Source organism: Elephas maximus, chromosome 9 (assembly GCF_024166365.1).
Source record: "Elephas maximus indicus isolate mEleMax1 chromosome 9, mEleMax1 primary haplotype, whole genome shotgun sequence".
NCBI lineage: Eukaryota > Metazoa > Chordata > Mammalia > Proboscidea > Elephantidae > Elephas > Elephas maximus.
This window is the reverse complement of record NC_064827.1, coordinates 70178-86382: the sequence shown is the minus strand read 5'-3', so window position 1 is coordinate 86382 and position 16205 is coordinate 70178. Positions and strand designations below refer to the sequence as shown.

The 16205-nt window shown below is 44.3% G+C and overlaps 1 protein-coding gene across 1 annotated transcript in view; it reads left to right on the top strand.

The window, feature by feature from the left end:
* CACNA1B (calcium voltage-gated channel subunit alpha1 B) overlaps positions 1–16205 on the top strand; it is a 310032-nt gene that overhangs the window by 256016 nt on the left and 37811 nt on the right. The window contains exons 33-35 of the mRNA XM_049896435.1: positions 13614–13730; positions 14089–14154; positions 15204–15295. Of these exons, the coding sequence (XP_049752392.1) occupies positions 13614–13730; positions 14089–14154; positions 15204–15295 (275 nt within the window). The remainder of the gene's footprint in view (positions 1–13613; positions 13731–14088; positions 14155–15203; positions 15296–16205) is intronic.

Sequence of the window (16205 nt, the reverse complement as noted above, 5' to 3'; positions counted from 1 at the left end):
TGGTGATTTCCTCTTCAAAGTTCTCTGTTGGTGTAGAGGAGTCCAGCTGATTTTTGTATGTTTATCTTGTACCCTGATACTTTGTTCCAGTAGTTTTCTTGTGGATTTTTGGAGTTTTCTGTGTATAAGATCATATCATCTGCAAATAGGGATACGTTTACTTCTTCCTTACCAATTTGGATGCCCGTTATTTCTTTTTCTAGCTTTATTGCTCTGGCTCAGACCTCCAGCACACTGTTGAATAAGAGTGGTGCTAAAGGGCATCCTTGTCTGGTTCCCAGTCTCAATGGGAATGCTTTCAGACTCTCTCCATTTGGGATGATGTTGGCTGTTGGCTTTGTATAAATGTCCTTTATTATGTTGAGGATTTTCCCTTCTGTTCTTATTTTGCTGAGAGTTTTTATCATGAATGGGTGTTGGACTTTTTCAAGTGCCTTTTCTGCATCAATTGATAAGATCATTTGGTTTTTGTCTTTTGTTATTCTAATGTTGAACCAGCCCTGCATATTTGGTATGAATCTCACTTGGTCACGGCGAATTATTTTTTTGATATGTTGTTGAATGCTATTGGCTAGGATTTCGTTGACGATTTTTGCGTCTATGCTCATGAGCGATATTGGTCTGTAGTTTTTTTTTTTTTTTTTTTTTTGCGGTGTCTTTACCTAATTTTGGCATCAGGGTTATGCTGGCTTCATAGAAAAAGTTTAGGAGTATTCCATCCTTTTCTATGCTCTGAAATACCTTTACTAGTAGCGGTGTTAAGTCTTCTCTGAAAGTTTGGTAAAATTCTCCAGCGAAGCCATCAGGGCCGGGGTTTTTTTTTGTGTGTGTGGGGGGAGTTTTTTAATTACCTTTTCAATCTCTTCTTTTGCTATAGGTTTATTTAGTTGTTCTACCTTTGTTTGTGTTAGTTTAGGTAAGTAGTGTGTTTCTAGAAATTTGTCTATTTTCTCTAGGTTTTCTAATTTGTTGGGGTACAATTTTTCAGAGTATTCTGTTATCAGTCTTTTAATTTCAGTTGGGTCTGCTCTGATATCACCCATTTCATTTCTTATTCGGGTTATTTGCTTTCTCTTCTGTTTTTCTTTGGTCAGTTTAGTCAATGGTTTATCAGTTTTTTTTTTTAATTTTTTTTATTGGACTTTAGATGAAGGTTTACAGAATAAACTAGTTTCTTATTGAACGGGTAGTACACACATTGTTGTATGACAGTGGTTAACAACCCCACAACATGTCAACACTCCCCCTTTTCAACCCTGGGTTCCCTATTACCAGCTTTCCTGTTTCCTCCTACTTTTCAGTCCCTGCCCCAGGGCTGGTGCGCCCCTTTAGTCTTGTTTTGTTCCATGGGCCGTTTCGATCTTTGGCTGAAGGGTGAGCCTCAGGAGTGGCCTCATTACTGAGCTGAAAGGGTGTCCAGGGTCCATACTCTCAGGGTTTCTCCAGTCTCAGTCAGGCCAGCAAGCCTGGTCTTTCTTTTTGAGTTAGAATTTTTTCCTACATTTTTCTCCAGCTCTCTCCGGGACCCTCTATTGTGATCCCTGTCAGATCAGTCGTGGTAGCCAGGTCGTTTATCAGTTTTATTGATCTTTTCAAAGAACCAGCTTTTGGTCTGGTTAACTCTTTCAATTGTTTTCTATTTCAATTAATTCTGCTCTAATTTGTATTATTTGCTTTCTTCTGGTGCTCGAGGGCTTCTTTTGCTGCTCTCTATTTGTTCGAGTTGTAGGGTTAATGTTTTGATTTTGGCCCTTCTTTTTGAATGTTTACATTTATTGCTATAAATTGACCTCTGAGCACTGCTTTTGCTGTGTCCTAAAGGTTCTGGTAGGGTGTGTTTTCATTCCTATTTGATTCTGTGAATTTCTTTGTTCCTTCCTTAATTTCGTCTATAATGCAGTAATTTTTGAGCAAGGTGTTGTTCAGTTTCCATGTATCTGATTTTTTTTGCTTGTTTTTTTCTGTTATTGATTTCTCCTTTTATGGCTTTATGGTCAGAAAAGATGCGTTTGTAATATTTTGATTCTTTGGATTCTGTTAAGTCTTGCTATGTGACCTAACATGTGATGTATTCTGGAGAATATTCCATGTGCGTTGGAAAAGAAAGTATACTTGGCTGCTCTTGGGTGTAGTGTTCTGTATGTGTCTATGAGATCAATTTGGTAGATTGTGTCATTTAGATATTTCATGCCTTTATTGAACTTCTTTCTGGATGCTCTGTCCTTCACTGAAAGTGGTGTGTTGAAGTCTCCTACCATTATTGTGGAGCCGACTATTTCTCTTTTCAATGCTGTTAGAGTTTATGTATTTTGGAGCTGTGTTGTTGGGTTTGTAAATATTTATTATGGTTATGTCCTCCTGTTGTATTGACGCTTTAATCATTATATAGTGTCCTTCCTTATCCTTTGTGGTGGATTTTGCTTTAGTCTTCCTTGTCAGAGATTAATATTGCCACTCCTGATGTGTTTTGATTGGTGTTTGCTTGATATATATATTTTTCATCCTTTGAGTTTTAGTTTTTTTGTGTCTTTAAGGTGTGTCTCTTGTAGGCAGCATATAAATGGATTGTGTTTTTTTTTTTTTTTATCCATTCTGCCAGTCTCTGTCTCTTCATTAGTGTGTTTAGTTCATTTATTCTCAATGTAATTATTGGTAGGTATGAGTTTAGTGCTGTCATTTTGATGTGTTTTTTTTGTGTGTGTTGTTGACAGTTTCTTTGTTTCACTTAATTTTCTGTGCTGAGTCGTTTTTCTTTATGTATTTTCTTCTCATCTTTTTCATTTTTGTTGATTTTGTATTTGCTGAGTCTATGTTTTTCTTGTTTTCTACTTTGATGTGTAGGATTGTTAGTCTCCTTTGTGGTTACCTTAATATTTACCCCTGTTTTTCCAAGTTCAAACCGATCTTTTATTTCTTTATATTGCCTTGACTTTCTCTCTATATGTAAGATCTATGAATGCATTATTTAGTCCCTCTTTTTTGTTTTAATGTTGTCGTCTTTTACATATTGATGTCTCTGTTTCCTTATTTTCTATGTTTTAGCTTTGATTTGTTTTTGTGACTTCCCTATCTGGGTTGATATCTGGTTGTTCTGATCTGTGTTCTAGTCTTGGGTTGTTATCTGATGTTATTTATTTTCTAACTGGAAGACTCCCTTTGGTATTTCTCATAATTTTGGTTTGGTTTTTACAGATTCTTTAAACTTCTGCTTATCTGGAAATGCCCTAATTTTGCCATCATATTTGAGAGACAGTTTTGCTCGTTACATAATTCTTGGCTGGCAATTTATTTTCCTTCAAGGTTTTATATATGTCATCTCGTTGCCTTCTTGCCTGCATGGTTTCTGCTGAGTAGTCAAAGCTTAGTCGTACTGACTCTTCTCTGTAGGTGACTTTATGTTTATTTGTAGCTGCTCTTAAAATTCTCTCTTTATCTTTGGTTTTGGCAAGTTTGATTATAATATGTCTTGGTGACTTTCTTTTGGGATCTACCTTGTATGGGACTTGATGAGCTTCTTGGATAGGTATTTTCTCATCTTTCACAGTATCAGGGAAGTTTTCTGCCAACAAATCTTCCATAATTCTCTCTGAATTTTATGTCCCCCTTCCTGTTCTGGTACTCCAAACACTCTTAGGTTATTCCTATTGATAGAGTCCCACATAATTCTTATGGTTTCTTCATTTTTAAAAATTCCTTTTTTTTCTATTTTTTTCTCAAATAAGTTGGTGTGAAGTGATTTATCTTCAATCTCACTAATTCTGACATCCATTGCCTCAATTCTGCTCCTATGATTTTCTATTGAGTTGTCTAACTCTGAAATTTTGTTGTTAATCTTTTGGATTTCTGTTTGCCGTCTTTCTGTGGATTCTTACAGCCTGTTAAATTTGTCATTATGGTCTTGTATAACCTTCTTAAGTTCCTCTGTTGCTTTATCTGTGTGTTCCTTGGCTTGTTCTGCGTTTTGCCTGATCTCCTTCCTGATCTCTTGAAGAGCTCTGTATATTAATCTTTTGAATGCTACTTCTGGTATTTCCAAAAAATTCTCTTCCTCCAGAAAGTTTTTTTTATTCTTTGTTTTGGATGCTTGCAGAAGCCATCATGGTCTGCCTCTTTATGTGATTTGATATTGACTGTTGTCTCAGAGCTATCAATAAGTCATTATATTTATTTATTTTATGTTTGCTTACTGTGTTCTAGCTTCTTGTTTTGTTTTGATATGCCCAAATAGGCTGGTTGTGTGAGTTAGTTTGATTATTGGTGTCTTTGAAGGTCTCACACCCTGTCTTCAGGTGGTTAGAGATGTTACTAGGTACATGAACCCAGGAGTCCATTTACTTTTCTGGTATGGATTCAGCTCAGGTGTCCAGGTAGTCGGTCACCAAGTGTGTGGTACAGCCTCTCACCTAGAATCCTAGACAGGCAGGGGTGATTGGAGTAGGCGCAGGTATCTGGCTGCAGTAGAGGGTCAGGCACTGAGCAAGGCAGGAGGCTGATGGCTACCCCTGAGTGTCTGGAAGGAAAGCACTTCTCTGTTTCCTAGAGCATGTAGGTGGGTGGGTTTTGCAGCTGGACTACGGGTACCCAACGCTGTTGGCTGTAAGGATTGGGAGGCACCAATTTTTCTTGGGCCCCTGTCTCAAGTGGCTAGGTGGTGTGAATGGAGCCACCAGTCCTTCAGCCCCTGATGTGGGTAGGTGAGGACCCTGCTTCATAACCAGGGTGGGGTCAAACATCACAAATCTGCCACTCCGCCTTATAACTGCTAGAGTTGAAAGTAGGCTTCAGGTATATACCCTGTTGTACTGTGCTAATGAGGACCTACACTGTTGAAATGCGCCCACACAGTCCTATGCTGGGGTGGAAGGCATTCAAAGTCTGTGGAGCACTTATGCCTGTGCCTAAGCAAGGGGGCTGTGCCACCCCAGAGTTCCTAGCTCAGAGGAGCTGGCAGATTATTTTTTTCTGTTTGTTAATTTGTTCCCTCTCCAAAGCCAGAAGAATGGGTCAGAGCACGTGCTGGGTCCTACTTCTGGCCCAGGCAATGTGGCAGTCACCGAAGCTGGCCAAGACCCAGTGCAGAGCAGGAATGGGGCAGGTAAATGGGAGAGAAGTTCTTCCCTAAGGGTGTGTTTTTTTGCTCATCAAGGTAGGTTAGATGCATGTACTTATCTTTTGTCAATTGAGTGGTGCTTTTTGCTGATTCTGGAGGGTAGAGCAGACTCTCTGCTGCTCAGTCTCTCCCAATGTGGAAAACGTGTCCTAAACAGCACTGCTTGCCTCACCACACACGCCATCTGATCCAGCCATCAGGGTGTCAGTTTCTGCTGGGTCAGTTCTTGCAACTCCTCGCTGCTTCTGAAACCATCTGTCTCTTCCCCTACTCCTCAGTCCGATTCCTCAACTTTGCCTTTGATGTTCAAGGTTCCTAGATTGTCATATATGATTGATCCACTTGGTTTTTTTTTTGGGTCTTTGTTGTAAGAGAGACCACAGGAAGTGTCTGACTACTCCACCATCTTGGCCTCACCTACCCTATTTCATTTTTGATGATTTTTAATTTTCCTAGATTTATACTTGGTACATTCCACTTTCCTATTATTAATAGATGTTTACAGCTGTTTCTTTTCATTTTGAGTCATGCCACATCAGCAAATGAAGTTCCTGAAAACTTGACTCCATCCATGTCATTAAGGTCAACTCTACTTTGAGGAGTCAGCTCTTCCCCGGTCATATTTTCATTGCCTTCCAACCTGAGGGGCTCATCTTCTGGCACTATATCAGACAGAGTTCCACTGCTATTCATAACGTTTTCACTGGCCAATTTTTTCAGAAGTAGACTGCCAGGTCCTTCTTCCCTGTCTGCCTTAGTCTGGAAGCTCAGCTGAAATTTGTCCATCAAGGGTGACCCTGCTGGTATTTGAAATACTGGTGGCAAAGCTTCCTGTATCACAGCAACATGCAAGCCACCACAGTACGACAAACTGACAGACACGTGGTGGTCAAAACTGATAGGATATAGCTAAAGATGCATTTAGAAAGAAACTTAAAGCCTTAAATGCTTATATTAGAAAAATGAACAAAATGCAGAAATTAATGCATTAAGCATCTAACTTAATAAGTTAGAAAAAAAGGCAGAATAATCTGTCTTTGGAAAGTAGATGGAAGTATAAGAATAGAAATTCAGGAAGTAGAAAACAAAGGTACAGTAGAGAGAATCAACAAAGTCTAAACTTAGTTTTTTAAAGATTTAAAAATTGACACACCTCTGGCAAGATTAAGAAAAAAAGAAAGGTCAAAGAAGCAATGTAAGTTTGAAGAAAGGAGTCATTCCTCTAGAGCCAAGAGAGATTAAAAAATAATAGCATATTTTGAACAACTTAATGCCAATAAATTTGGAAACAGGTGAAATGGATAAATGACTAGAAAAATGTAAGTAACCAAATCTGAGAAAAGCGTAGCAAGAAAACGTGGGTAGTTCTTTAGGAAACCATTAAGCAAGCTGAGTCAGTAGTTAAACTAGCTTCTCACAAAGGAAATACCAGGTTCTGATGGTTTTACAGATTAGATTTTCTACCAAAAATACAAGGACAGATAATTCCTATCTGAACAAATTCTTACTAGAAGAAGAGTGAACACTCCTTAACTAGTTTTATGAGGCGAGTATAATCTTGATACCAAAATTAGAATAAAGATAGTATAAGAAAAGAAGGTCATAGACCTCTCTCATAAATGTAGATGCAAAGTGTTAAACAATATGTAAGCAAACCAGAGCCAACAGTGTACCAAAAAGGTCATTTAGTTGGGTTTATTCTGTTTCAGCCCCAGAAAATCTGTTAATAAAATTTACATTAACAGATTGAAGGAGAATGTTATTGTGATCATCTCAATGAATGCACAGAAGACATTCAATAAATTCACAATGTATTCATGATAAAAGCTATCAGCAGTCTAGGAATTATTAACTTGATAAAGAGTATTTACAAAAAATCCTATGGAAACATCATACACAGTGATGATTTTGGAAAGAATTCCTTTTAAAATCAGAAAAGGACAGTGATGCTATTATCACTACTTTATAATATTGAACCTCAGCTCTTGGGCCTTAAATGTCAGCTCCGTGAGGATGAATTTTTGTTTGTTCTGATCACTGCCATATCCCCAGTGCTTAGAATAGTGCCTGATGCTTTGTAGAGGCTTAGTAAATACTTGTTGAATGAAAAAGTCAAGAAAAAGAAGTAAATTATGTAAGGATTAGAAAAAGAATAAGCAAACTGTCATTATGCACAGAAAACATTATTATTTATGGATGAAACCTAGAATAATTTAAAACGAACTAGAGTGTTTAGCAAGATTGCTGAATATAAGATTACTCAAGTAAGTCAATTGGATTTCTTTACAACATTAGCAATCCTGACAATAAATCTGATAAAATATGTGTGTAAGATCTTTATGTAGAAAATTACTAAGCTTTATTGAAAGATATTAAAGAAGACTTAAATAGATGGAGTTATATATCATGTTAATTGATAAGTAGTGTCAGTTTCATAGAGATGTTGATTTGCCACAAATTGCAAACTGGAACAATATCAAGATGCCGTTTCATGGTGCCAGTTTGTCAAGCATTAGACATTCTGACAATACCAAGTGTTGCTAAGAATTTGGAGCAACTGGAACTCTCCCATATTGCTGGCAGAGGTGTCCTTGGTACAAGATCTCTGAAAAAGTTTGGCATAACTTGAAGTCAAACATATGCTCACCTACAATTCAACAACTTCACTCCTGGGCATGTATCTCAGAGGATATACATGAGCCTGGACATGCCTACATAGATGTTCACAGCAACATTTTCAAGATAGTGAAAACTGAAACCATATAAGGGTTCATCAGAGTAGAATGCATCCATCAGCTTTGGTGTATCAACACCACGCAGTGAAAAGTACACAAATTACATCCACATCAGTGTGCGTGCTTCTCAAAAGCATCAGCAAGAGAGAAAGTCAATAGAAGACCACATACAATGCTATCCCATGATAAATTTTACTAACAGGCAAAAGCAGAATGCACGTTGAGTTTGTGGTAGAACTATAAAGAAAAGCAGTTATTAACAAACGTTAAGGATAGTTGCTCCATTTGGGGAGAAGGGAGGGAGCACCCTCAGGAAGGGCTTCAAAATTACTGGCTACGCTCTGGTTTTTAAGCTGGTTGAATATATTTGTTTTACTATTTTTCTGTAAAAGGTGTGTGTGTATGTGTGTGTGTTTATATGTGTATACACACATACTTTTGTCTATATAATATATTTCATGGTTTTAAAAAGTTAATGATCTGAGTAACCCAGCTGAAAAAGCTGGCACCGGCCATTTCAGCAGAACTGAGGTGGCTATATAACGGGTCCTGATAGCACACTGGTTAACGTATTCGGCTGCTAACCAAAAGATCAGAGGTTTGAACCCACCAGCCGCTTTGTGGGAGAAAGATGTGACAGTCTCCTTCTGTAAAGATTTACAGTGGTGGGAACCCTACTGGGGCAGTTCTACCCTGTCTTATAGGGTCGCTATGAGTCGGAATCAACTCAACGGCAGTGGGTTTGGTTTTTTGGTTTGGAAGATGGCTGTGCTCACCAGTCTGGGCAATGCAGCGTGTTCCCAGGTGCTGCCCCCTTTCTGTGGGTCTGTCTCCCCCAAGAATGTTTGGCACCAATGTGGTTTCTGAGAGGAGCAGGCAGGCTGAGTTTCTGATTCCCACAGGCCTCCTCCTTGGGAACAGGAATCGTAACCCCCTGGGTAAGGGATGCAAACATTGAGCTCCCAACTGCTTGGACACAGCTTTGGGGTTTCCCTGCTGCTGAGAGGGCATGAAGTGGGATGCAATTGGGTGGGTACAGAGAGCACTGCTGCCCTGTTGCTTTCTAGGCACCCTCTCTCCCCAAAAGGCCCTCATAGAAGGTAGAGCCTCCTGTAGCGCAGGCAGCTGAAGCAGCCCATAGCATCTTGGCTGCTGAACAGTTGCAAGTTGGGGCCAGGGCTACCTGTACTCTTTTCAGGCCCTACTTCAAACAAGCCCCTTGAGGGAATCCCCTAGCCCTTGATGCCCACGTCCCAATGGAAGCTCAACTCTGCCCCACCACTGTGGTCATCACCAGGGGGAGAAAAGACAAAAGAAAAGCCATCACGTGGATGTGTGGTTTTCTCATTTGGAGTCACTTCATGTTTACTTTGTGAATGCATTTTTTTTTTCCTTAGGCAAAAATGTGAGTGTCAGTTCCCATCCCCAACTTAAAAGTAAAAATAGCTCACTAGTCTTAGCAAGGGTGCCCGGGAAAGGGCCAAGGAAGCTTAAAACTGACATTGATTTCTTTGCCTGGAAATAAAAACAGTTGTCTGTGCGTCATCTCTGGATTTGCATTGCAATCAGAAATGCAAATGCTGCCGCTCTGGGGCACAACCTACACGTTTCAGGGATATGTTTTGATTTGGTGCATTTCAAGGCAAGTTTGCAAAGTTCAGAAACCCTGGTGGCATAGTGGTTAAGACCTACGGCTGCCTACCATAGGGCCTGCAGTTTGAATCCTCCAGGTGCTCCGTGGAAACCCTATGGGGCAGTTCTACTCTGTCCTGTAGGGTCACTATGAGTCCAAATTGACTCCACGGCAGTGGGTTTGGTTTGTTTTTGGGTATGCAAAGTTTACAAAAATCCTAAAATTTTCCAGTGAAGTATTCAGAGTTTGAGTTTTTGCTTGTCTTGATGACTCATTTTCTCTTTTGTTTTCTGTTTTTGTTCTTGATTTACCTTCACCTACCTGCTGACTCACGCCATCCAACCAACATACAATGCGAAAACCCATGTCTCCGTCTGTATGTTGTGCACCTGCTGCTCAAACCACCCCAATCTGTAAATAACACGCAAATGTCCATCCATGAAAACATCACATATAGGAAACGGTTGGTTTCATGACTTTACACAGTTCCTAAAACCGCTTGCTATGCCTGCTCTGCTTCGCTCCTCTGTCTCTTGTTCCCGTGGCTCAGGCCACTGCCTCTCAAGGCACGTGGCTGCTGTCCCGATGCATCCTCTCACCTCTGGCCCCTTCTGTGCTCTCACGCCTCCTGGGAATGTTGGATCACAGGAACTGGCCAGGCAGGGAAGATGGGGGCCTCTAGAGTGAGAGGGGCAAGTGCCAAGGGCAGTTTTTCCTGCTGAGACTGGCTCAGAATGGGGGAGGTCTGGGCAGGACGTAGGCTTGGTCCTGACTGACGAGTCCATGGCTCCTGCTGCACAGCACTCTACCTTCCGCTCTGTCCCGCAGGAGGACAGCCCCTTCCTTAGGAGTCAGGCCTGGCACAGGGCTGGGAGTGTTTGAGATGTAGAGATTCTGGCCAGGATCACAGAGGAGCCTGTGTTCATGGTCTAGACGGGGTCAGGCCAAGTAGAAGACAGTGGACTCTGCTCAGGATACATCCATGCATAGGTGCACACTCTCCATCAGTGTGTGCTTGTGGGCACGGAGGTGTAACAGAGGCCCTGCCAGATCCTTGGGAGTTCTGACAGAAGAGCAAAGATGCTTGCTAGCAGACCAGCTGTGACTGTGGAAATTCAGATAAAGCAGCAGATACCTGAGATTCCTGTTACAGAAAGTGGATGTTTTGTGATACAGGGTCTTACACCTGGAGTGGAAGAGCTTGAGTTTCCAGAAAATGCCAAATGATGTCTTCTGTGTGGCTTCTGACCTCCCTCAGTCAGGTTTCTGCTCAGATGCCTTTGATCAGAGTGCTTCCCCCTCTGCCTTCACCCTTGCCCCCCATTCCTCCTACCCCTCTCCTCTTTCTTCATAGAATACCTCACCAGCTCACGTATCATATGTGTGTGCACCTGTGTCTATGAGTCTGTATGTATGTGCATATGTACATGTAGGTATGTGTGCATGTATGTGTATATACGTGTAAATGCACCTGTATGTGTGTAAATGTGTGCGTGTGTATATGTGCACATGCATATGTGTGCATGTATATGTATGTACATGTGTATGTGTGTGCATGTGTGTATACATATGTACATATATATGTACATGTGTATGGATGTATACGTGTATGTGCATGTGTGTGTATACACGTGTATATGCACCTGTACGTGCATGTGTATGTGTTCATGTGTGTGTATACATATGTACAGGTATATATGTACATGTGTATGGATGTATACATGTGTGTGTGCATGTGTGTGTATACACGTGTATCTGTGCCTGTATGTGCATGTGTATGTGTGTGCATGTGTGTGTATGTGTATACATATGTACATGTCTATGAATGTATGTATATGTGTGTGTGCATGTGTGTATACACATGTGTATATGCACCTGTATGTGCATGTGTGTGTGTGTGCATGTATGTGTGTGTATACATATGTACAGATGTATATGTGCATGTGTATATGTGTATGTTTGCACATGCATATGTGTGCTTGTGTGTATGTGTGCATGTATATGTATGTACATGTGTATGGATGTATGTTTACGTGTGTGTGCATGTGTGTATGTGTATACATGTATATGTGAATGTAAATGTATGTGCAAGTGTAAATGTATGTATGTGTGTGTGCATGCGTGTTTGTATCTGTGCCTATATATATCCATGTACCTGTATGTGTGTGTGTGCATGTATGTGCGTATGTGCATGTATCTGTGTGTGCATGTGTGTGTGCATGTATACCCTAACCCAAACTCCTTTTCTCAATTATTGCTCACCACCAGAAACGGGTGTTCCTAATGTCTTCACTTTGTAGATGAGGAAGCTGAGGCTCAAAGGGCCAGAGGACCAGTGTCCCCTCAAGGTGCATTGCCACCACGTTGTGTGGTAGATGACACGCCTTTAATGGCACTCCAGACCCTTCCAAATTCAGTCAGGTGGCCACCAGGAAGGGCCTAACCTTGAAGTCAGTACCACTCCTGCTACCTGGTGCAGCAGAAACCATGGGTACTCTGGAAGACAAGGCCAGGCTGTGTCCCTTTCTGGGGGTGGCAGAGACCAGAGGTGATGGTACACTGCACAGCTATGGGCTGCCACATGCTTGCTGCCCTGCTGTGCACAGCCATGGGCTCAGCCCCTCATGCCAGGATGGGGACATTCAGTCTTCACGGCTCTCTTGGGCTCCTTGCCTGAGAACCCACCAGAGGCCTGAGAGAGAACCCTTGTCCATGGCAGCTGCCCAATGCTGATGTTTTGTGCACGGGGCAGGGACTGACTGTGCTTACGGGCCTGGGCTCTGGGCTTCTCACCCTGCTGTGAGCAAAGCGTCTCTACCTTACCCTGTCCAAGAATTTCCTGGCCACATAGACAGCTGGCCCCATCCCTGTGCTCATGCTCAGCAGGCGAGTGCTTCCCAGGATTCCTGTCGGGCCCAACCACGAAGAGTCTCCAGAGCACGCTGTGCACCCTCAGCCACAGGCTGAAGCCCTCTCTGCCCTCGTCCAATGTGGACACACTCGGCCTGCCCTGTGTTGAAATCCCTAGGACATTGCTGCCGCCCAGCCCCTTCCTGCTCCCAGTGGTTCGCATGTTCCTGCTGTGAGTCTCAGGGTCCAGCAGTCACAGAGCCCAGACTTCCCAGCTGCCCTGGTGGGAACCAAAGAAACCTGCCCCTGAGACTAAAGAGTCTCAGGGAAGTGCAGATAAGGCAGCGGGTAGGCCACTGTCCCTGGGAGAGGGCTCCCCCACCCAGTGCCTGGCCTGGTGCCAGAGCAGCCCCAAAAGCACATGGGAGAGTCTGCGAGTCTGCTTGCATGAGCCCTGCGCACTGCCCCCATCCATATCTGTGTGCTCTTTTCTCTCTGGTGGAGGACTGAATTTGGTGATACAGCACGTCTCAGCCTGAGCTGCACCAAATAGCAGAAAGCTGCTCACAGGCTTTGCCACTCTGGTCTCTCAGGAGGCACAGCCAGGTGCTCCAGCCCTTCCCACAGCACCCCAGGTCTGAGCCGAGCTTCCCTGCATGGGATGTGCCCAGTAATTACAGGTGCCCCGGGGCCAGGGTGGAAGCTTCTCTCCCAGGTAATCTCGGCTGTCCAGGGGTTTGTTGGTGTGTGTTGAGTTTATTCTTGAGCCCTTGGATGGGAACCTGGGTTGCAGAGGGGCAGCAGGACACCACAATTCCACCTGCTAAAGTGACTTGCATGGACTTGGAAAAGCCTGCAGGTGCCTGGAGCAGCCCAGGGGTGTCTGCCCGGCCCCAGGGGCCAGGAAGGGAAGGATGCAACTGCCAGACCCAGGCATCCCTTCAGGGGTGTCCAGTACCTGGGCACAGCTCGGCTGCTGATTCAAGGCGAAGCTGCAGGTGACCTCCTGGCCTCACCTGGCAGTGAGGAGCTTCCTTGGAGGGTTTTCCTCTCTGCCTGTCTTCTCACCGGCCTCAACTTGTGATGACAGGCTCACCTCTGGAAGGTGTCAATGCCATCTGCTACTTAGACTGAGTAGTGGTGATTTTTTATTTTAACCTCTCTTTTTAGCCATTTCTCTTCAGGGATGCAGGGCCTTGGGGAAGGTTTGTGGGGTGGGGAGCAGCTTGCCTGCACTTGGGAGGCTGAGTTCTGAAGGTCAGAGGGCGCTTTCTCCTCCCTGCAGAACAACTTCATCAACCTCAGCTTCCTCCGCCTGTTTCGTGCTGCCCGCCTCATCAAGCTGCTCCGTCAGGGGTATACCATCCGCATACTGCTGTGGACCTTCGTCCAGTCCTTCAAGGTAACCCCTGGCCCTCACCCTCATATCTCGCACCCTCTTCTTCTGGAAGACTGGCTGGCTGGTGACTGGGCATGGGCACAGGAACAGGCCCAAGACACTCCTTGCAAGGCTGGGAGGGTGGGATTTATCGTCCTGTTCTACAGTTTATAAATACGTTTATCCATGGATGACTTTTTGACACTCGCCAAAGCTCTGGGTGAATCTTATAACCTCAGTTTATAGATGAAGAAACTGTGGCATCATGTACAGGGGGCATGGTGGTTGTTGGGGGTGGAGCTGGGTCAGCCAGGCGGGGGGGGCCTGGGAGTGAGGCAGACCTCCCTGGACCTACTGATACCAAGCGTCCCTGTGTCCACAGGCCCTGCCGTATGTGTGTCTGCTCATCGCCATGCTCTTCTTCATCTATGCCATCATCGGCATGCAGGTGGGTGCCGCCCAGTGTGGGGTGGAAGGCTCCAGTCTGCTGTCAGCAGACACTGGCCTTTGGTGAACACTGCTCGGGCAGTGGTGGGCCTGGTCCCAGATGCCAGGTGCCCAGACCCAGGCCCAGTCCCGTCTCCCATTCAGGTGCATCGCCCCCTCCTCTGTTGATCCAGAATCGTCTTTAAGTCCAGCCAGCATGGTGGGTCTTATTAAATTTCATTTAATTTTACACTGGGCCACCCGGCGGCAGAGTGGGAAATATGCCAGTATCCCAGCACCACTGCATTCTGGGTCCCACAGGATCACGCAGATCACTGCATGGGCCACACTTAGCCAACACGATTTAGATTTCCCACTCTGTCAGCTGTGTAGGAAAGCACTTGAAAGATAGAGCTGTGTCTCAATTATAAACCTTTGGCACATGGCCGACAGTAGGGGCTGGACAATCTTCGCTGGACCCAAATGTTAACTTAGAGTGGATTTGTGAAAACCGGTTTTTTAAGCTCTATTTCAGGGGTTGTATAGTTCTCTTGATTTGAAATTTGTGGAGATGCGATACTATTTAAAACAAGCATTTTTTTTTTTCCCTGCTTCATTTTTTTTTTTTCATCTGAGTCACAACCTTTGTTCTTTGGTGGAGTTGTGATCATTCATAAGCTTTTCAACCAGATGCCAGATTGTAAGGCTAAATGCATTACTGTCTTGTTTATGTTTCTAACTCCAAAGCAAAATTAAGATGAATTAAAAAGCCCGTTGTGATGCTTGCACAGAAGTTTTGAAAGAAGTTTTCAAGGCTCTATCAGAGCTTCGTCATCATTGATCAGAGAGTAGAATTGAAGGCGCTTCCTTTCAAATACACGGCAGAGCCCAGGCAAACTTAGTACACACCAAACTGCGGGATGCTAGCATGTCCAGCAAGGGGAGTCGTCTCTACTGGGGAGCAGACGCCCACCGTGTCCCCGTGGGATCTGCGCACACGCCCTTCCAGCCTGGTCCCTGGCCTCAGTGCCCAAAGCCCAGCAGTACCAGCATGCTGTTTTTCTGTTCCAGGTGTTTGGAAACATCGCCCTAGATGATGACACAAGCATCAACCGGCACAATAACTTCCGAACCTTTCTACAAGCCTTGATGCTGCTGTTCAGGTGAGTCGTTCAGGATGTCCCCCACCTGATGCCATGCTCGGCTCAGGGGCTCCTTCCCTCGGGATGGAGGCAGCCCTAAGGGAGGGAAGCTGGGAGTCCTGGCCAGATGGGCCTCTGTTACCTTCACCCTTGCTCCCTGTTGGCAGTAAAGAGGCCTCCAATGGGACCGTAGCCTGAGAGGACTGGGAGAACAGGTGATGCCACTCTGGGTGGCTGGCTGCAAGCTGTCTGTCTGGTCCCTATGCTGTTACAGGTGTCACTGGGGGAGGGCAGCCGAGGGAGTCGCTGACAGTTTGTAGTTCTTCAGGGGTCCAAGGGACCAATGTGCAAGGACTGCTGGTCTGAACTTCTCCTCCACCTCACGCCATCGCTCAAAGAAGCAGCAGCTCCCAGCACAGAGCCTCGGGGGGCACGGGGCTTGTTCTGGGCTCAGAGGCCCTTGGCAAAAGCCTGTCTTTGGAGGCAACTCCGGATGGGTTTGAACCACCAACCTTTCTGTTTGTAGTTGAGTTGCATCACCCAGGGACTCCTCATGGGTAGTAGACTTGGCTAAATGAGGGAGACCCAGGAGACAGGGAGACATGCTCACCCCCTCTGCTCTGTCCCCAACTCCTCTTTCAAGCCAAGAGGGCCTCCAAAGGGGGGAGTTTAGGAGGCTAGAAGTCCAAATCCTGGGTGCTGGCTCTGGGGGAAGCCTTTCTCTCTCTGCCAACTCTGGAGGAAGGTCCTTGTCTCTTTGAGCTTCTCTTCCTGGGTGATCTTTATGTGGCTTGGCATCTCTCTTCCCCTATCTCCACTTCTTGCTCACTTGTTTAATCTCTTTTTATATCTCAAAAGAGATTGACTGAAGATATCTCCTACACTAATCCTTCCTCATTAACGTAAAAAAGAAAACCCATTCCCAAATGGG